Here is a 21891-nt window from a genome sequence, read left to right on the forward strand (position 1 = left end):
GTGCCGAGATGGTTGAACTTAGCGGGCCTTCACTTTAACCCCATCAAAAAATGTTTGCGGTGAACGAAAACACGGGTTGTGAGCCCGGCGACCCTCACCTCACCTTATTTCCGAAGATGAATGGACACAATTTCTGTCCAGATTTTATTTTCTACCATGTTTTTCTTTTAATTGCCTTGCCACATGGGCCAACGCCGTAGTGTGAAATAAGCGCACGACGTTAAACCAGTCAACCAAACACTTTGGAATAAAGTACATGTTGATTTACAAGTGGTGCGACTTGTTTTGATGGTTTTAAATTACAGAACAAGGAACAGTTCCTGCTGCCTTTTTTTTTTTTTTTTTTTTTCCAGCCAAGTGAGAATCCTAAGCAAGGTTGTGTAATCGTCAGATGACAAGGCCTATTCCTGTTTTTCCTGCCAGGTCGTGGTGGATGCTTGCCCTGCCCTAAAAAGCCTCACACGCACCAGTGAAGACATGCACAGTTGCACGAAACTCAAAGTCCGCTTTTGATAGGAAATATTGTCCCGTAAAAATGTGCTATCACACAACGTTTTTCCTCCTGAAGTGTGTGCGGAGCGTATTTCGGAAATTCTGGTCGCAAAATCACATTTCAAACCATGATCGAAAACACTTGATGCCATTGCAAACCACAAATCGGCAGCGTGGCTGACGAGAGGAAGAACTCAAGGCACATCTCGAAGAACCCGCGCTTGGATTGGCGTTCATGAAGAAAAAAAAACGTCAAGCCAACTTTGCTTTCTGCCTGCAGCTGGATGTTCTTGTTTGAGCGCCCTTGTGGAAAAACTTTTGCAAAGGCTTATGGGTAACGCCGGGGTAGGTTTGCGGTCAGAATTCTCAAATGTGAGAGGTTGCAATGCGGGGAGGAAGGACGGCTGTGGGGAACTTCCACTTTCCTTCCTCCACTTAGCCGCGGTACGTGCGGTGAACACGTGCACTGAACGGCATTTGAGAGGCGCACTAGAAGCAAGTCTGATGCGCTTACCCATTAAGTGTGATTATGTCAAATGAGCACAGGGGAGAACGCCAGCTGACATTTGGGCGGCAATCATTAAGAAAAAAAAATCCCATCGCAACACACCCTTCCGATGCATCCATCCCGGCAAAGCACAATCAGAGTGACGCATAAGAGAGAAAAGCAACCCGAGTGAAACTGCCGCTTGACAAGAACTTTCACATACACACACACAAAGATAAAGAACGTGACCGAAAAAGCGAGACCAGTGAAGGTTTTGAGGAACAGCAACACACACCTGCTCAAAGTTACTGGCAAACGGTTTCTGTTCGCGCGTGTGCGCACTTTGTGTTGACATTGTCAAAGGTTGCGAAGAACAGCAAAACAACTGACACATAACAGGATGACCCATAAAACTTTTGTCAGCGGTGCCAACCTTATTACAATATATAAAGGTCATGATAAGTTGAGCGATTTCTTCAGGTTATATAACGGCATACATTTCAGGGAGGTACACAAAACATGATAAGAAAGTGGATGTTCCATATTGTTGACCAATATTTCCGATGTTTGTAATCTCGCAAACTGCTCTCAGAAACACTGCTGATGAAAATTTGTGGATGATTTGGTTTGACTTTGTAAGACTCTTCATACAAGGGCAATTTGGATCATTTTTGTAGAAGTCGTATTGATGGAGGATTGTGAAGTGAAGGTTTGTTGAATTGATGTTTTTTCTTGTTTTCTGAAAACGTTCATGTATATGACTTTTTAGGCAACTACGCTATCGGCAAACGACATCCAAGAGTTTAATTTTAAAACAAATCACTTTTGTTCAAGTACGATTCGATTGTGGAGGTGTACCTAATGAAGCGGTGCGTGTGTGTGTGTGTGTGTGTGTGTGTCAACATTTTCACTTTGGCCTCTCAAGTCGGCCTACACTTTTTTCGGGTGGTGGAACTTAGATGTGGAGGAATTGTGTTGAGTGATGTAAAGGGCAGGCGCACATACTGTAAACCAAAGGAAACAAGTAAATGTCAGCCTTTCAATTTGTTCCTTTCACCCTATATGATACATGCTGCTAAATGTGGGCTGGTGCTCTGCTCTATTTGTTTTTATTAAATTCGTCATTTACATCCTACGCTTGTCTTCTACTACTACTACTACGACGACTACTGCTACTATTATCATGACTATATTACTGTGTGTGTGTGTTTGTATCTATCGATCCATCCATCCATTTTCCGATCCGCTTATCCTCACAAGGGTGGCAGGGGTTGCTGGAGCCTATCCCAGCTATCTTCGGGCAGTAGGCGGGGGACACCCTGAACTGGTTGCCAGCCAATCACAGGGCACACAGAGATGAGCAACCATCCGCGCTCACACTCACTCCTACGGACAATTTCGAGTGTTCAATCAGCCTGCCATGCATGTTTTTGGAATGAGGGAGGAAACCAGAGTACCCGGAGAAAACCCACTGGACCACCGGGCCTCTCCTCCCCTCTTTCTCTCTCTCTCTCTCTCTCTCTATATATATATATATATATATATGTATATGCCCTCATCATGTTATTTGTTCAATTTGGTTCGTCCCCCTGTTGTTAGTTTGTTGTTGTGGCAACCTGGTCGCCACTGTGACGTGGACCTCTACACCGTCACGTGACCTAATCAATGAATGACTGATTCACGCTTGTGAAACCTGCGTTCACGCAAAGAGCCAGGACGTGGGTTGTCACGTTGAACGCCGTGTAAAAATTAGACTCTTTTCATAGGTTATGGGCCCGGGGTCTGAACGAAAAGTGAGTTTAATCGACCTGCCAGGTGAAAGTCGCGACGCTCACTGCGTGCGCCTGAAAAGTGTGTTCGAGTTTGTCCGCCAACATGAGTTAAAAGGACACTAGCGCGGTGACAGGTACCCGCTGGGCGAGGCTCGGGTTGGATGGTGACGAGACAAATTATGAACTTTGGGAGATGAAGTTTGATTTGGGCCACCTCTCTGCTTGCAAGCGGGCTAAATAAAGGACACTCGTTTGAACGAACCCGCTGCAAACGATGAGGAGGAGAAAAATGCCGAGGCCTACAGGAGCTCACTCAATTCTTGGACGACAAGAGCCCGCGGCTGGTAAATGCGTGACGCGCCGGATGACGGACGCCGAAGATTCTCCGGGGGTACTGCGCTGGGAGAGGGTCACCTGTATGAGGGCGAAAGCACCTCTGGACACGGTGATGTAGCCCAGTGTCGAAAGATGTTGTAAATATACACTTCATAGACGACTATCTGTAACCCAGTGCTGTTTTGTTTTTGTTTTTTATATCGGAATGAGACCTTAGCTCCCCCCTATTCGGCACATCAAAATGGTACTGACGAACGTTATTTAAAATGGCTTGATGTACGCTCATTGACAGTTTGTGGACGGAATTGGTGCTTCTGCAACCGCGCTGAATAAACTCCGTAGGACATTTTAACAGATAGGCAGACGGCTAAATATTGCCAAGTTAAAGTGCGTTGTGTATACCAAGACCATCACAAAGGAAAGTTGGACATGTGAGAGGGGCGTTTTTTTTTTTTGTCCGACATAAGAATAGTCCAGCCGACATCGTATACTATCCCAGCAACAGACAGCCACAAAAACATTGATTTCTGAAGTTTGTATTGAGAACGGATGAAATGCTTGACGCAGAGGATGATTTTGTAATCCCAAACAAAAGACAATCGGTGAAACGCCGCACCATTCAGCCGACATGCAAGTGAAACAAACACAAGCGTACACGGAAAAAGAGGAGTGATAGAGAAACTTCAAAAGTTAAAAAAAAAAAATGAAGAGGAATTGAGAATAAAGCAGAATGATGCTACCACGAAAGAAAAACGAGCCAGATAATTATGGTTATTATATTTGTTTATTTGAAGAAGATATGACTATTGTTACAGACGCATGTCAAACATACCTCAAACATGGAGAAGTAATTACTTCTGTGAATGCAAAAGAGACACGGACTGATGCTTTAGAGTAGGAAATGCAGTCATTAAAAGAGACGTTTATCTTCACCAATTTACCTGAGGGCAGGGCAAGACAAGGCAGTTGTATTTGTAATGTATTTCATATACGAGTCAACCCAATAGGCTTCACGTGGTTAAAATTATTTATTTTTCTATATTCATATTAAATAGCTGCTCTTTTAATTCTCTTTCTGACATTCAGTGGCAATCACGCAAAGGAAACCGGGAATTTATCACTCGTCTTTCAATGCAAAAATATTTTCTCTATTAATACCGTTTTTCAAAACAGGAGTCATTTCAAAACAAGATCATTTCGAACACGATTCGTTTTTTATTTTATTTTAATTGGGTGTACTCTTCTTGTAGTCCTCCAGATGTCAGCATTGTAAAAGGGAAAAATAAACGAATTTCAGCGCCGCAGCGTTTTTATGTCTCGACTCCCATCAACTTGATGGCGAGTATCTCATCTCAGTGATTAGTGAATTGATAACAACACCAAATTGCTTTTCTCTATTTTGTCCTTCGGTGTCAAGTCTCATGTCAATCATTGAATTGACTAAAACGTCTCAAGAGTGGCGCCGGAAACATTGCTGGGAATCAAACGTGTGAATCTCCAGATCATCATGTAAATCTAAATATAACAATACAAATTTTCATAAATGTGGTTATTGTTCGATGAAATGACAGAGAAATAAGAGAAATTAAAATGACATGCAATAATGTTTTGATTCATGTTTTTGTGTGTGTGTGTGGGGGGGGGGGGGGGCGGTCGTCTCTCATTAAAATTGAAATCGTAGAAAAGAAAAAAACCCCCAAGATAAATCACTTTCACCTTCAGACTGACGAGGCTTTTCAGAAATTCCATCCCAGCCCACGGCGGGTTCTTCACTTTGCGCGCATTCATCAGCTCACTCTGGAGTGAGATGCAACTCTTTGGCAGTGGATGTTTCCCCCTTAATGGGAAACAATTACACACTTGGTGGCTTCTCCAGTGACTTCTGATGAGACTCATTCGCTGAGGAAATGGCCACGTAATCATGTGTGCGTAATGGACTAACGCTGCTCATTGCTCACTGAGCCAGGCTGCAGACGCAGTTTCAGTCCACTCCGTGATGAGAAATGGACCTCCATTCAGAAAATGTGGACTCACCTGGGTTGTAGGCAAATAGTTGTGTTGCGCACTTCATCTCGGCAATCGAGGTAATGATCGCTGTAGGAGGGAAAAACTGGTATTAATGTGTCCGTTGATTTAAACTTCAGTCAGTGAGTTAAAGTTTGCTTCAAAAGTCATTCTGACTTGATATTTGCACGTGATAAATCAATACAAAAATCAGCCCTCTCTTTAGCACCCTCTTGTGCTTGTCATTTGATATACAAGAATATCGGCACTGCCCCCTCCACTACCCCCCCCCCCAAAAAAACACTCCATTATGTATGACGGGCGTTTCTGCTGTAAGGTAACAACTCAGCACAAGGGCCAACCTCAATGTGTGTGCGTGTGTCTGTGTGTGTGTGTGAGACAAACAATTCATATCTCATGCCATGTCGCGCCTTCATTTTTGGATTGGTTGTTTTTACTCGGGCGCGGTGGTTTTGGTTGAGTATAATCACTTGTGGCTAAAACCAAACTGTGGCAGGGATTGGTGAAGACCTGTCGTGTGAGTTTACTTTCAAACATGGATTTAAAAAAAATAAATATGAGTATCATTCAGCTAATAGAAGCACACTATTGTTGTGTGTCCAAAACGTTTCTTTCGGCCTGCACCACGCCTTCATCGCCGTGAACATTTTTCCTTCCATGTGCAAGGATAAGATTGCTTTTTACTTGCTCGCCACCAACGGAGCAAAACAATGTACAGGATGATAAAAAATGACTTCATAACCCTCACAATGTGCGTCTGGCATCATTAAGAGGCACAATAGCCTCGGGAGGGCCCCGGCTTTTATTGGCGTACCTCTTGCTGCAGCAAAGGCTCATCCATTAAACAAATCAGGAGGTTATGTATTAGATTAGCTGTACAGAAGACACCGGGGAATGTCTGAAAGAACACTTGAAGCTCTGTCTCATTGCCCCTCACAACACCAGGAATAAATTGCCTTATTGACAGCATTAGGGCGATACTGTCAGAAGGTGTCTCCTCAAGCATAATATTCAATGAAAACACCACCTCCCCAAATTATGTTACGATGATATTAAGAGTGATAAACGGCAGTCATTTGAGCCCTATCGAGAGTCAAGCTTCCCATCATAGCAAGTTGCCACTTCTCATTTTTATACATTGCCTAATAAATTTGCGGCGTCAGTGTTATTAAAAGCTGAGGAATATTTATTCGAGCTTATATGGGCGAGGAAGACAATGTCACACTGAGTCAGGAAGCTGGTTGGGGGCAGCTTGGCTCGCTCACCACCCGTGGAGTCAGTCTGCTGATCAGCTGACCCTGGAGGTGAGGCCGACCGCCACCCACTGGTGAGGGGTCAATACTGCAGCGGAGGTTCAAAAATGTGCCCCTCACAGTTCAGTGCGCTCTTTATACCGCAACGGGAAAGCTGGACAGAAAGCCTCTTAACTTTTTTCTTCCCCAAGTGAAAACTGGCTTTGCATTTGCTTTTAAAGTTAGTTATAGCTTCACTATATAGAATGTTGTGCCCTAACTGTGCGTGTGTGCTTTTCAAGCCGCCCACTTCTCATTTGGAGCTCAACAAAAGCCTTGAAAAAAATCTCAGGAGAGGAACAACCTGCTGATAGCAAAGGAAGGATGTTTACGCGGTTGACTCGATTAGCGCTCGGGCAAATACTTTGATGTATTGGAAAAATAAAAGGAAGGTAAGCCACCTCCTTCAGGCTTATTGCGGCTAATAAAGTCTTTCGGAATAGCATAAAGATAATGATGGCCCTTAAAATAGCAACAATAAAACGTTTCAATGTAATAGCGTCACGTATGTTGCGGTAAATGCATCGAATAGCGCATACGGAAGGATGCCTGTTCGATCTTATGGAGTGACAGCGCTTAATTTGCGATTCACTTTCAAAGCTAAATACATTTTTAGTTCATGCGATGACACAAAATCTGATTATCTATGCGCCTGTCAAGTTATGTGTGTGTGTGTGTGTGTGTGTGTGTGTGTGTGTGTGTGTGTGTGTGTGTGTGTGTGTGTGTGTGTGTGTGTGTAAGCAGTGAACGTGAATGCGAGGTCGCAGTCAGACTGCATGATTAATGTCCAGATGTGTGGACATATTGAGACTCAGGGTGGCATTCGTCTTTCTTTCAAAGTGCAAAAGTAAGCAGCATCTGGTCTGGAAGGTAATAACCCTGTGTCACATTGTTTCCTGGAGTAAAAGACCTGCGTCACTGATTTCAAAGTAATAAAACAACCCATCAAGAACAGCAGCATCGAAACTTCAGAACAAAACAGCCAACAGTAGAAATCAAAGTGTACGGATTACCCTCTGCAGCAAAACAATACTAAGGAGTGGCGAGAGAACCCTCAAATCTCTTGGGTATAACTTGACTTTAGGAATGACTTCTGGGAGTTTGTCAGAACAGACTGAGCATTCCCAAGTGATGTGAAGCATGAAAAGAAAAAGGTTCAGAAACACTAGATTGATCCATCGCAGAATACAACAGCGATTCCGAGACATTGCGCAAACTGTGACCCCCATTGAGTGGGTGTAGAAATGATATCACGACAAATGGATTAGATTTCTTCAAAAAAAGCGTTGATGTTGTGATTCCTCATTGCTTTTCTGTCTCACCTTTGATGGACTTGCAGAAAAAGTCCAATATTTTGAAATGGATGATGACTCGGTTTGAGCTGAGAAAAAATAGGAGCAAACACCGCCCAAATTATAGCCGCACATGCTTTTTTTTTTTTTTCTTCCGAGTTAGAATCTGTTGAGTAATACAGCTATGGATGTGTCCAGCTATAATGAGCAAGGGAATAATAAATAAGCATAATAGCAATGATGATGCCCGTGAAATCCCAGAGATGCTGTTGCTGGGTCCAAGTCTGGAATTAATGACTGCAACCTCTGTTAATACATCAGGATGTCAGTACAATGCCCAAGTGCCACGCAAAAATTGTTAATTGAAAATCATTGCCGCAGCAGTGCATTTCTTGCTGCATTCCATAAAACCTTGATATCAGAAATGTCCGACCTTGTCCGACCGAGTGCAATGATGCGTGTGTTTGTGCGCGCGCGTGTTGATACATTATAACTTTATCCTCTCATTGAATTTATCGAAGCAAAACTTTATTCTTTTTTTTTTTTAAATCAAGCAGACAAAAACGTACCATCGTCAGAAATATTACTCACACATTAAAGGGCTCCCAAGGGGATATTTCCAACTTCCCCACTGCAGCATATTTCCATGACCTCTGATTTAATCCTTCATCCATCTTAAATGAGCCGCACGTTCTTTTCAACATGTGAGTGGGTAAAACAATCCTTTTTTTTTTTTTTTAAAAAGCAAAGCCCCAATTAATTGGAAGATTATCATGACCAATATTGTGTGGTGTCGGATGTACCAAGAGCCATGCTTCCTCCCTGATGTGCTCGGAAAACTGATGGGGCAGACAATAACAAATGTTAAAGCAGATTTACAATCACAAATCTATAATGTGAGTAGTCACCAGCGAGTTCGGCCGATCTGCGGCCTCTGGAATTGAGACGTGAATCAGAATGATGGCCGGTTTCTAAGATGAGCCTAATTGACATGAAAAATCCAAGCTCCTTCCCCAACATTCAAAGTCAAGCTCTTCCAGCCGAAATACACAGCATCACTTCAACATTCTTCCAACGTGACCTAGTCCCATTTAGCAAGAGATTTGGCGCCATCGTGTGGCAATTTGCAGCACTAAGAAAAGAGCTACAAAAACACCAATAGGTGAGTTTTTCAGCAAATAACAGAAGAGGTAAAAGGAAAAAAAAAGCAAATAGCTGAGTTTCTGAGTAGTAAGCACAGTAGACGGCCAGAACCCTCCCTCCCAAAAGTGGCCCCCTAGATGAGATTTTATGTGGCCAGTGTAAAAGCTGTGCCAATCATATCATGTGAGTGACTCACTGTGGCAACACCTGAAAGGCAAAAGCCAAAAGCTTATCCAACGTTGGTCATCTCAATTTCAGTGAACATTCACTATTCCCTAGGGAGAGGGACTGAGACCTGCTACAAATAGCAAAAAAAAACAAAAAAAAAACTGCAAACAATTGTCAGCTGCCTAAAACAGCTTTGAATTGCCTAATGGTGCAAGAAGATGAAAGCAATGCATTTAGCTTAAATTAAACTCTTCACCTCCTTTTAATATCAACAAGATGGCAGGAGATGGTGACAAAGCACTAGTTTTGTCTAAATGAAGCTCCTGGACTTACTTCAACATAGTTCCTTGCTACCAGGGTGCAAGATGACAATAAAGCAATGACTTTATTGATTTAGTCTAAGGACAACTTCCTCAAATATGAAAACAAAGCCAGTCCCCAGCATTCTTGCATTGAGTTTGTATGTTCGTCAAGCGCTTGCGTGGGTTTGTCGCAAGGTACCCACATTTCAAAAAACACGAACGCTACATTCACTGAAGACTGTAAAATGTCCAGTGTGTGAATGTGCATACAATCAACAAACCTGCCGCTTCAACTTTATACTTAAACTACGCCAAACTCATTTAGACATTATGCATAAAACAGCGGTAGATGGATTTTGATGGCCTGGGTCCTTCAAAGGAATAAATGTATACAGTACACCAAATGCACAAAAGTGTATCAACATCAGTGTCGATCAAGCCTAATGACGCATATTTCATTGATTTATGTTCAAAGAAATTAGTGGCCATTCACAATGAAGGAGATGAAGACAATGTCACGCCACCAAAAACAAAAGGAGGCTGATTTTTCACATTTTTGTCCCGATGGAGCTCATTAACTGGCAGTCACGTATGCGGACGACGTCATTGACCGCAGGTGAGTCTGGCTCAATTACGTCACTTGTTGCCAAAATATTGGTTGGAATTGGGATACACATGCCATGCAAACAGATCGACATATTGTCCCTGTATATAAATGCTCAAAGACAACATTTGGTGACGCGACAGCATTCATCAACAGGAACTCGAGCAAGTTGACGTGACAGGTGCGACACTAGAATTTAAAATAAAGTGACGTGTCAAGTCAACCAATGGCAGGGCACGCGTGTGAGTGCCCGGTGGCCCCGCGAGGTGACAGCAGGCCACCTGAGCCAATCACAGCCTGCGTGGGAGGAGTTTAAGTGCTCGGGGGTGTGTCTGCAAAAATCAAGTGTGGCGCCGCATACTGAGTACAAGTGGGGGAGAAATGGCATGAATACAGCCTTTTACTGTTTAGACAAGCTTTACTGTGCGCGCGTTGGAAACTTGTTCAGCCAGCCAGTCTCAATTTCGAGCTTGTGGACGTTGACAGGTTGACCCGAAGCACAGTCCGACAAACTTAGTCTACAAGGAGATCGTAAAAGAAAAAAAAAAATCCCCTCCAAGTCCCAAAGTGACGCTGATTTGGTTCCGAAAGGAGCAAGCCTGTTGTGTGGTTCAAACCAGGATACGCTGTTGGACATGTGAATTTAAAGGAAATAACTGGCAAGCGCAACAATGAAACAAGCGACTGTCCTGTACTGCCTCGACCTTTTCCTGACGTGCCTCCTGTTTGGGTCCAGCTGGTCACAATCAGGTGAGTGAAGCCGACGTGAGCGCGCTGCTTGTCGGGTTCGAAGTGACGCGAGGAGCACATGGGCTCTGTGGGGAGACTTTTTTTTGTTGTTGCATATTTGATTTTGACATACGCGATCAAGAACTTGTGCGCGTCAAAACGTGTCCTTTTGACAGTCTGATACTGAAACGTCATTTTTTTGCAGTTTGAACGATGCTTGCGGATATAGTTGAATACTTAATTGACATTGTCGTCGGAGTGTTTTGGCCATCGTTTAAAAAGTTCTCACCTTGTTTGTTTTTCTTTGAAGACAAAATGTGTGATGACAGAACCACTTACTCCGCGTTCAACAGATAATCGTAACCCATCCAAGTACGTACGGGCTACGAATCCCTCAGGGACGTGAATGCAGCGATGAACTGTTATCCAATCCATATGCAATCTGCAAATGGCTTGTTATTAAAGCGGGTTACCGTGAAATTAGACGATTTCATTTTATTGCAACTCCCCCCGGGGTCCATGCGCATCTCACTTTGACGAGCGCTGCAGCGGCGCTCCTTTACGCACCGACACACGCACTTGTTCACTTTGTATTTTTTCACGACACCCGTTTAAAAAGAAGACGGGTTGTATTTACTATATCGGATCATTTCATACAGCCGACAGTGACACGAAAACAGAATGTGGAATGTTGACGTCCTATGAACGATACGCGGATGGAAGCTTGCTTTTACATTGCTGCACTTTAATTTCTCCATGTACGCCACAAGATAAAATATCTAGTCGAAATAAATCTGAGGGATATTTTTCCCATTCATGTGAGCGAGATAGGACATATTGAATTGTTGATCCACAGATACAAGTCTGAGGCAACAACCACAGTTACAGTCAGTCAGAAATAGAATAATTAAAAAAAAAAGCTACTCTTCGTGTGGCATTGACATGATGTGCTCATTTTCAAAAATCTTGTTGCTGGACGTATGCCTGTGAAAAAAGTCAATCCAGCCAGACTGTCACAGTTGGTAACTATTATTATTATTATTATTATTATTATTATTAGCAGACAGAGCACCGTCTCAGGATGTTCCACGTCAAGTTAAAACAACTCCCAACCGCAGATAGCTGTAGAAAGAATAGATTATGCAAATAGCGTAGTGTAAACACTGGTTAATTTGTGGCACGGAGAGGGTAACGAGATGGAAGTGTTGTAATGTGTGCGCGCGCGCGCGTGTGTGTGTGTGTGTGTGTGTGTGTGTGTGTGTGCTCGCGCGTGCGCCTGAACGTGTGGCATGGCTGGTTTAGTGTGATTCCAAGGAGCTCGAGGTTGCTAATGTGGAAAGCAGCGCCTGTGCATGCCCACACTTGCCCCTGCTCAATTGCTTTTTCATGAGCGTTATTTGATTCGAGCTTGTTTTATTTGAGCCGCTCAGTATGTGCAGAGTATTCTAATACGTCCACGTCTGCTGATTTATCTCCCCTTGAATTGTTGTCCCCCCGGAAAATAAATGGAACATTTTCTTTGGGCTGTGTAGTCCTTTGCTGGAAATTAAAACAGTTTGTCACCTCAGCAGCCAAACTTGTCGCTAGGATGCATGCGTGCAGGCTTGCTGAGTGGCCGCAGAGTTCCTGCACTGCAGCACACTCTTCATTAGAGTGTTGCTAAATACTGGAGCAGGGAACTGCAAATAGCTACCGATTGCAAACCATATGGCCTCATTTAAGATAGCTCTCTGTTTTATGAATATTCATGTTGTCCGTATACAGGAGACAGCGGAGGCATAACATCCGTCTGCGTGTATTTTGTGTGGGCTCTTTCAATTAGCAGACTCGGCGCAATGTGGGCAAATTGCATAAGCTATACTTATCCTCCTTTCCAGCTTTTTGCAATTTCTGTAGGGCTTTGGATTTGCAGCAAAAATTAGCGTTGGGAATATATTTATGCTGCCTCTCACGAAACCATTGATTGTTGAAGTGGTAGTAGCCATCCGCTGTATATCAGTGGCGGATGTTGATCTGTCAAGGAGGGGAAGCTCAATTTTGGCCGACATCATAAAATGTGTCCGTATATTTATACGTGAATTCTACTCTCCGTTCCTTTTCAAGAAAATTATCTGTGACCCTGTCATACCAACAAGGAGTCTTTTCCAGGGACTTAACTAGTGTCCTGCAACTACAATAAAACCCACCAGAAATAAAAGATTAATTCGTCGCCAGTCCTTTTCAACAAAGAGAGTGTCGCTAAAATGATTAGAAGTCTCCAGTTCAACTCAGAACAGAATGAGAATTGAAAGATTCTCCCACCAAAAGATCAGGGATTGGCTCATTTCGCTGTCAATCAAAAAGAGATTAGCCTCGGATAGATCATCCAATCATCATGCAGGAAATCTCAGCATCCGCACAGTTTAAAGCACACTGAAGCTGCGGGAATGAATGAGAAGAGAGTCTTGTCGTAACCAGTAATAAGAAGCTGTTTCGGAACAAAAGTTGAGCGCGTTGTACCGCATATTTAGTCATTGACATGTACGCACAATTGTATGTACACGCATATATTTGATCGCTTATTTTTTGTTTACATTTTAGGGGATGCTGAGCTTCCCTTGCAGTCTTTTAACGATCTTAGATCGCCTCTGCTGTATATAAGCTTTTTCTTTTTTTTTTTTTAAAGTTTTTTTGTTGAATATACTCAATTTTATTTCATCAAGTGGTTGCGTGAAATATAATCATCTGAATCCAGATTTTTTTTTAAATCAGTGGACAGTGCTGTCATGAAGTAGGTAAAGGGAAAATGGACAAGAATTTCAGATTTTTAGCCACAACGAGCCGATTTTTGGGAGGCGATGTCTGGATGTGTTTTTATACGCGAATGTGTGGTGCTGTGCTATACCATGAAACCTGAGGGCGCACTTGCACTGGGGCTACTTTCGAGTGCTTCAGGGCGATTATACTTCTCACTACTCTGTCTTTTGCTTGGCCCGCACTCACACTGCACTGCGCTAATCCACACTTCAGCGCGTGCTTATATGTGCCGTCACTTAACAATACTGTATTGCTAGACTTTCCTTTTTGTGGAGTATTCTGAGCCCAGCAGTTCAGAACATTCTTATAACTGTACAACTCGTCCACACGGATAAGATCTTCAATTCTTTTATATCGTTTTATCCGCTCGCGACTGGTGTTTTGGGAGTCCTATTACGACCATTTAAAAAAAGAAAAAAGAATCAATTCAAAAACGCTGCCTTTGCATTTCTGTGTGTACAACACATCCAGGTATGTGTCATGTTTGCATGACCGAGCGCTTCACCCCGCCAACGATAACAATAGTTGATCAGCGCGTCGGATCTTCTTTAACTTGGCAGCGATCTGAGCTTTCGTTCGGAAGCACAGGTTTTTCAGGCTATTTTTTTTTTTTTTTTTTGCTTTCCCCGCCTTAGTTGTGAGTGCATGGGTTGAACATTGAACAGGCTTCTTATTCTGTGTTTTTGGTGACTTTCTGTGGCCGTGTTACAGTGCCCACTTCAGGCCTGGCATACATACTGCAGCCTGTCAGCGTCTGTATCAAGGGACACATTTCTTGAAAATATTCAGTTTGTAAAATATTTTTTTTTTCTGGGCAAACATGGCCCAAGAGATTGTCACATCCCATCGTGATACATTGAAACAATATTAAAAAAAAATAATAATAAAATCCACAAGCGCCAATTGTGCAATGACAAGAATGGATGCCAAGATCCCTGAAATGAACAAAGGGGGTACAAAGTCTGTATATCTTCACTATCTCAATTTGTCTTATTGTGCATGATTTTTGTGATTATATTTAATAATGCCTTAGCTATTCCACATAATAGCCCTCTTTACTTTATCATCTACTTCATCAGATCCCCCCCACCCCCACCCCCCCCTTGTATACCGGAGGGCATTTTTTCTCTCTCCTAGTTTTGACTTGTTGATGGGTTCATCAACATTTAGACTGTCTGCTGGCAGCAGAAGTGATTGGATCATATTTTATGTGACCTTTACAGGCTCTCTAAGATCATTTATCAGATACATTTATACAGGGGAAAACACAAGTCCATACGTTAGGCCATGCATCATCATTATTCTCGGCTGTCCTTCTGTGAAGGATTTCGGAATGGGATTGGTGCATCCCGCCTCGTTGTAAAGCGCTTTTTAAAATGATGCGTCTGAAAAATGCAAACAAGATTATGGCAGCTCATCAAAGAGACAAGGTGCATTTTTTTGTTTTTCACTCCCTTGAGGTTTTTTTTTTCTTTTTCCCTTTACAAGCTGAGGCAGGATTATGTGGAATTGTCTTTGTAAAAAGAAAGAGGCACCAAAATAACTTCTGTGCTGTGCATGGCCTCTAGGTTCGGTTCACATATCGACCAAACCAACATTTTGCAGAATTGCCATGCACGTTGACACTCTGAACTCGATTTAGTTATTTACAAGATGCAAGACCCTGCACGAGACTCATAGAACCCTCCCAGACCACAGACCAATACTCTCTTTCCTCAAAAATTTCATCTGGACTACATTTAATTGCTATCGTGTCAAATCCAGAAGCGAGGGATGTGCTAATTGGCATGCAGGTGTGCAAGTGCAATGTTTCCTTCTTTTTGAACGAAGCATTACCCTCTGCTAACCGGGACGTAATTGATAATTCGGCAAAGTTGTTGATGGGCTCCAGCACAGGTAGCCTTTTGCTGGCCAATAGCTCAGCCTCCCTCATTCTCATCATAACGAAAGCTGTACTCGCGTTGTCAGACTCTATGGTAGTCGTGACCAGTGGCTCATTTGCATGAAATATCCAGTCCCTTCGAAATTGGCTGATTTCAACACGTATGTAAAAAGAGGGATAAATGTGTGCTTTAATTCCTGATCCATGATGTGTTTTGAGCAGTCATGTCAAGCGAATGCTAGTAACCCTATTCGGACACACACTTACTCTGAGCTATCCCTCTAAAATGCAAGGCCCACAACTGACACTCGAACCCTTAAAAAAACAAAAAAACAAAACAAAAAAAACCTGTCCAAGCGTGTGATGTATGTCTCTCAATTTCCCCGACTTTTGATCCTCGATGATATAGTAGCATCCCTCCCTGCACAATGAGAGTACTGTATCTGTCCTCGTCATCTTCGCGGAGGGAGGGGGCATGCTGTCAGCCGCTCAAACCTTTGACAGACATATTTTGGAAGGTTTCAAAATGTGGTGACAAAAGCTGGAGGAAGCATCCGCGCGTGTGTGTGTGTGTGTGTGTGGGGGGGGGGTTGTCTCTTTGATGGCTGTCAATGTTTGTCTGTGTAGGACCATGAAGGTTGGATGGTGACTGACAGAATGACTTCCGGGAGCCTCTCTCTCTCTCTCTGGCAGTGTTGTTCTTCATATTTCTAATGTGTTCTTTTCATCTTTGGTTTCGGATGCCCGCTCTGTAGACTTTAATTGTAATTTTCTTAATTATTCTTTTCTCGGTCGGTGTTAATAATTGTAGCCAACATATGAAAGGATGATAATAGGCTGACAACTCGGCATGAAAGACAAGTTCCACCTTCATGTGGGCCTTTCAAATTCAGTTCCGCACGTGGGCGCTTTAAAAAGGCAGATTTCTCTCCAATCGCTTCCTCTGTCTCTTTCCTCTTTTAGTAATCCCCTTCTAAAATATTCATAGCTAATCTACATTTACAATGTAATTTCAGATGGCCTTTGAGTGATGTCAGATAGTCTGAACACGTCTTTCAAAATCTTGATTTGGTAATTCGTGTGTTTGAATAATCTTGATGCATTTTACGTGGTTGGGACATAATAGCGATAAGCAGAGAATATTTATCTCGACCAGCTCAGTGATTGGGAACATTTTGGCTCTTTCGTGACATTGTAAACAACTCATTGCCAGTGGGCCAAATTAAAACAGTTCCTCGGTCCCATGTTCACATTTCTGTGGCATTCTTTTGTCAAAAGATCCCCGAGAACAAGATTCCTTGACATATTTGGACACTTTTTCTTGCCATGGTGAAATTATCTCGTCTTCAGGGCAGTGAGGCGCCCGCCCTCATCCTGCTCCACATACCGCTGGGCCAGTGGCGGGTCTGGCTTTTGTTCGATTGACAACCAGTGGGCTGGATCTTGCCAATCGACTGCGCGCCTCCGGTCATCGCAACAGCGGCTGCCTGTTGGCATCTTCTAGCATCAGCAGAGCCCTGAATGTGGATCAAAAGCATTTAGTGTGTGTGTGTGTTTGTGTAGAAGATTGCCAAAAAATAAAAAAAAGTAATTCACACACACTGGCACAAAATAAGCGCACCCGTCAGGTTCTCATTCCGTCATCAGCAAGCCCCCGAAATACCGTTGGAACTCTTTTAGAACGTGATTATCAGAAGCCAATGCTAGCAACACTGTTAGCTAACGATTGTCGGTGTCAACACTGCACTTCTCCGCTTTTGCACTTTACATTTCTTTCACTCTGGACCTTTGTCCAAGCAACTTAATGTCGTGGGGTGGTTATGTTAAATGGTCACACCATTTTGAAACAATGCAGTGGAAGTGCAGAACGGAGGTTTAAAAAGACACATTTTCAGAAAGAGCAGAAGGAATGCTTGCACACCTCACATGCACGAGGAAGGAGATGAATGTGCAGAAAAATGAGTGGCGACAATGAATGCAACCCAAGATTTCATATAATGCAACAGGGGGATTTTTCGTTGTAGGGGGAGCAGAAAAGTGGGAATGGTTTTAATGCATGAAGACTTTTTTCACACTAGGGGGTATTTTCGCCCACGTAGGTTTCATTGTAGAGGAGTTTCTTTGTACAATCAATGTTGGTCACCCCAAGAACGGAACATTATACAGACAGGCAAAATGAAGCAGCATCATAGAGGGGTGACAGAAATCGACCTAGACTCGGCATAAAGAGTGGACTGGGGTTATTTTTTTATTTTTTGGTAACATTAGAAGTCACAATAACGAGTTTATATTTTCCTCACTCTTCAATTTTCCCTCTGCCAGTGGCGCTCGTCACAGGTGATCCTTTGAGCGTGAGAAAATGGTCACCACGATAGAGCATACTCGGCTTGAAAATGATGAAGGTGTGTGTGTGTGTGTGTGTGAGCGTGAGATCCTCGATTTACGAATACCTTTTAGCTAAACTAGTCTCTTGTTTGTCCCAGGAGCTACCTTCCACCCCCCCCCTCCCCCACCGCCCCCAACCCACACAATAGACGGAAATTCGTGAAGCAGCAACCATACATTTATTGTATTATTTATCGATCCATCCATCCATTCTCTTTAAAGCTTTTCCTAACTTGGGTCATGGTTGTGCTGAAGCCTCTCCCCGCTAACTTTGTGTGAAAGCTAGGATACACTCTGAACTGGTTGCCAGCCAATTGAAATTTATTATTGATGTACATTTCAAATATTTATGCTTAAAATATGCATTGGAGGTGAAGGTATTGCTTTTGTCCACTCGGGTTGACCAGCGTCACGTTTTGCACTGTTGTATCTGCGAGTTTTAATGTGTGCGGCTTTAGAAGGCGGGGCATGGCCTGTTGAGTCGGCGAATAAGGTTAACTATCCGGCCCTTTTTAAAAAGATGTGTGGATAATACTGATAGCTGATCAATTAAAAGGAAACCCTGTCTAAATAGTTGGACATGATAAATGATAAAACAGGCCAATTATATCGATCGTTTTTTTTTTTTGGAGGGGGGTGGGTGGGGGTGTTTTCTACTGAGAGAGCTCAGTTCAGTTTAACGGTTTAAGACCTTGACTGCTTTTGCCAAGAAATGCAAAGTCTTCTTCAATTCACAGCCTTCAAACCGTGATTTTCATCTCCCTTTCGGCTTTTGGAGATTTCCTCAAAAGCTCCAGATCAGAGGCTGATACTGAGGCAAATTGACACCCCCCCCCCCCCCCCCCCCCACACACACACACACAGCATCCCTTTCCTTGTCATGGTATCAACTATGCTAGAAGAGAGGTTTGTGCATAGATACATATGAAATCAAATCTGCATCCCCATCAAAATGACGCAGAGTATTTGGTACCCCAAATTGCGGCCTGTCTTATTTGGAAAATGGCATCTTACTACATTGAAATGTCGCTTTGAATTTGATTGACTCTTCGGGTCTGACGTTTACGTCCGGTAAACTCCCAATTCTGTATGAAGCTATGAATATATCTTTAATTTACTCGTCTTGCCATTACCACTGATTAAAGGGAATTGATTTCCTTGCTTGGCAGTAATCGCCGGGCTGTCACTGGTGCAGTCACCTTGGACGGAGTAGAAATAGCACGGCTCTCTTCTCCTGGATGTGAAGGTTCATAAAGCACAGGATGAGAGGAGCTGGGAAGGCAATTGACCTTGGTTGCTGTTTTTGGGCAGTTGGGGGTATAGTCCCTGTACGGCCACCCGATGATCCTGCAGTGTGGTGAAAGGGACAATGCAGACAATGACGGCTATTATTAAGACTGAGGAAACATGCCACGCATTGCAATCGCAATCATTTTGCATACCCCTTTGTTGTTTCCACATTTTTTTTTTTAAATGCAAGCTCAGTATTTTGTGTATTGGCGTACGTGCGAGTGGACTTACAAAGGAGGAGAAGAGCGGACAGTGGGTCAGTTATGAGCGTAAGCTGACTTGGTGCAGTCTGATACCAAAGTCAAATGTGCCATTTCAACCCCCTCATGCTAGACTATTTACCTGAGACAGGGGCGCTTTATCTCAGCCAGTCACTATGAGTAAACACACAGGAGGTGGGGTGAAGTGTGGCGGCGGGGGGGGGGGCACTCTATATCATGCTGCTTTCAGCCGCCTGCCTTTGTTCTAAAACCTCCCTCCCGCAGAGAGACATTATCCCCCGATGGCAAGGTGAATGGGTTGCTGATGTAGGATTATTTGTTGTGGTCTGTAGGAGAAAGGATGGGGGTACGGAAGAGAGAAATTCTCTTGATTTCAGTCAGAGAAGGGCAACCACGGTACAACGGGTGGAGGAGAGGTGTCTTTTTGCCAGGATGGAATATGGGCCCATGTCTTGGGAGTCTTGGTTAAAGTGTTCGCTATCACAGGAGCTGTATGGACAATTAATCAGCAGCGGCCCAGAGGGGGAAATGGGGCTCTGACAGGGACACTTCATTTTGCACCGGACACACATAGTCACACACCCACCTGCCTGCCGGCAGGCTCACCCACCGCTTCTTCTCTCCACTTCATTTTTTTTCTGCGTTTCTCTCCTCATGACGTGCCGCCCCCCCCCCCCCCCCCCCGTCTTCCCGCCGATTCCCCTTCCCTATTCCCACTCCTCTCTACTACCCTTTTCCTCTCCTCACTTTGTCTTTGCCTCTCTTCTTGATTTGAATCAGTTGAGAGTAACCTCGTGAGACTTGACAGCTGGGTCCAAACTCTGTCGGAGTTGAAGTTTCTTGCGGCTCTAGACGGGGAGAAGGGAGGGGTTTGTTTGTAGGGGGGAGAAAGAAAAAAAAAAGTAAGGCAAGCCACGGTAGACTGGTGGCTATACTTCACCCGAATTGCACCTCCCTCCTTCTCCTCGCTCATCCCTTCATTTCCCTCTCGCTATCCCCACAGCTGCTGCTGAGTGATTGATGGGTTCAGGTTTGACATGGCCTGCTTCACTCGAGGGCATTAGCAGCAAGGACAATGGTAAGAATCAACCAGATGCTTCAGTGAAGCAAGGAAAGGAAGCAAAAGATGAAAAACGGAAGGAGGGGAGACCCTGTTAACCGTTGAGTTTTGCCAGGGTTGCTCGTAAATTCAAGGGAGTAAAACTTTTTTTTTCTTTCTATATCGATTTTTACGCTTTCATTATTTTTCACGTAAAACTATCAACTTAAATTTTTTTTTTTGTCTTTTGTTGTGTCAACGGTTAATTAACAAACAATCACGGCTCATGTGAAGTTTGCAAGCTGAGCCGTGATTGGCCTTTACCTGAGCCCTGAGTTCTTGTGATGTCATTGTGATGAAATGCGTTTTGAAAGGTGTTAATTGTCCATGAAAAATAATGATGTTATCAAATTCATGATAGAAAACATGAACTTTCTACGGCAAAAAATTGCACCATCAGTGGAGGATCCTTTTAAAATAGGCACGTGTTATGCACCCGATTTACTAACGGTTTGCGTTTGCTCAAGCAGGTGTGAACTTGATTGCGCATGCAAACAGATGTGGAAGGTGATCTACCAACAGGGCGCAAACAGAAATGTATCTGCCAAAGAGCCAATATTGCTGCAGAGGTCATTTAGCAGTTAGATTACCGATAATTTAGTGTGCGCAAGGTGTGATTATCAAGCCAGTCTTTAAATACAGCATCTGAAAGGCAGACGGAAACCAGACAAAACTCGAGGCTTTTGGAAAGTTTTCCGCGAATGAAAATAGTTTTGAAATGTCAGAAACAAACAAACAAACAAACAAAACAAAATCACGACATATCGCCGAGTGAGAAATGCAGATTTGGAGCGATTGAATTGGGCTGATGAGGAACTGCTGTCACAAGAAGGAGTCATGTCATATCACCTGACAAAACTCCTTTCGACTTCATTGCGCAGTGGCCATTTTTACTAGCCTCATCCGGGGGCTGTTTTTCTGGTGTGTTGTCCCAGGTTTTAAACACAGTGTAAGTGTAACTTTAGTTTTCTTTTTTCCCCGCCCTCATACCATGTCCCAATTTACTTTTAATTTGTTGCACTGAAATACAGTCCATCCTCATTAATTCAGCTCTTACAAATCAATTTAAACAATCACACGTTAGGGTAGCCACCAAAATGGAAAGTCAGGCAGAAAAGCCCGTATCATATCAGCCCACTTGGATTGTAGAATTGTCTTGGTCATAATACAACGTCCGCGCTGATATAATACGATAGAATACAGCCAGAGAGGAATGGTAAGCAAACAGCCATTCCACAGAGAGCCATGCGAATGCGAAACAAGGCTCGCAGTGTCTCCCCGTTTCCAGCGCTGCGTCGTGGTGAAGGCTCCTGCCGTGGTTTCCACGTGACCCGCCTGGCGATGAGGGGAGGCACTTGTTTCGTGATCATTGTGGACGAGGTGGCTCCACTCTATACAATGAGTCAGGCCCGGACATTAATGGGTTTGAAATATGATTTGAAATGAACAATTTGGAGACGACATAATTGCCGTTCAAAAAAAGAGGCGAAAAGATTTAATTCTTGTAATCAGTTCGGAAAGTTTTTGGGGAATTCAGATTTTGCTGCTGTTTCTTCTTTGAATTTTCTTCTTTCAG

The 21891-nt window shown here is 43.4% G+C and overlaps 1 protein-coding gene across 2 annotated transcripts in view; it reads left to right on the top strand.

Moving 5' to 3' along the window:
* The first annotated feature begins 10312 nt into the window (after positions 1-10312).
* Positions 10313-21891, top strand: part of erbb4b (erb-b2 receptor tyrosine kinase 4b) — a 160889-nt gene continuing 149310 nt past the window's right edge. For both annotated transcript variants that reach the window (XM_086123239.1, XM_086123240.1), the window contains exon 1: positions 10313-10663. In XM_086123239.1, the coding sequence (XP_085979365.1) occupies positions 10585-10663 (79 nt within the window). In that variant the 5' untranslated portion in view covers positions 10313-10584. The remainder of the gene's footprint in view (positions 10664-21891) is intronic.

Source organism: Hippocampus guttulatus, chromosome 11 (assembly GCF_054856545.1).
Source record: "Hippocampus guttulatus isolate MCC_2025c chromosome 11, RoL_Hgut_1.0, whole genome shotgun sequence".
NCBI classification, from domain to species: Eukaryota; Metazoa; Chordata; class Actinopteri; order Syngnathiformes; family Syngnathidae; genus Hippocampus; species Hippocampus guttulatus.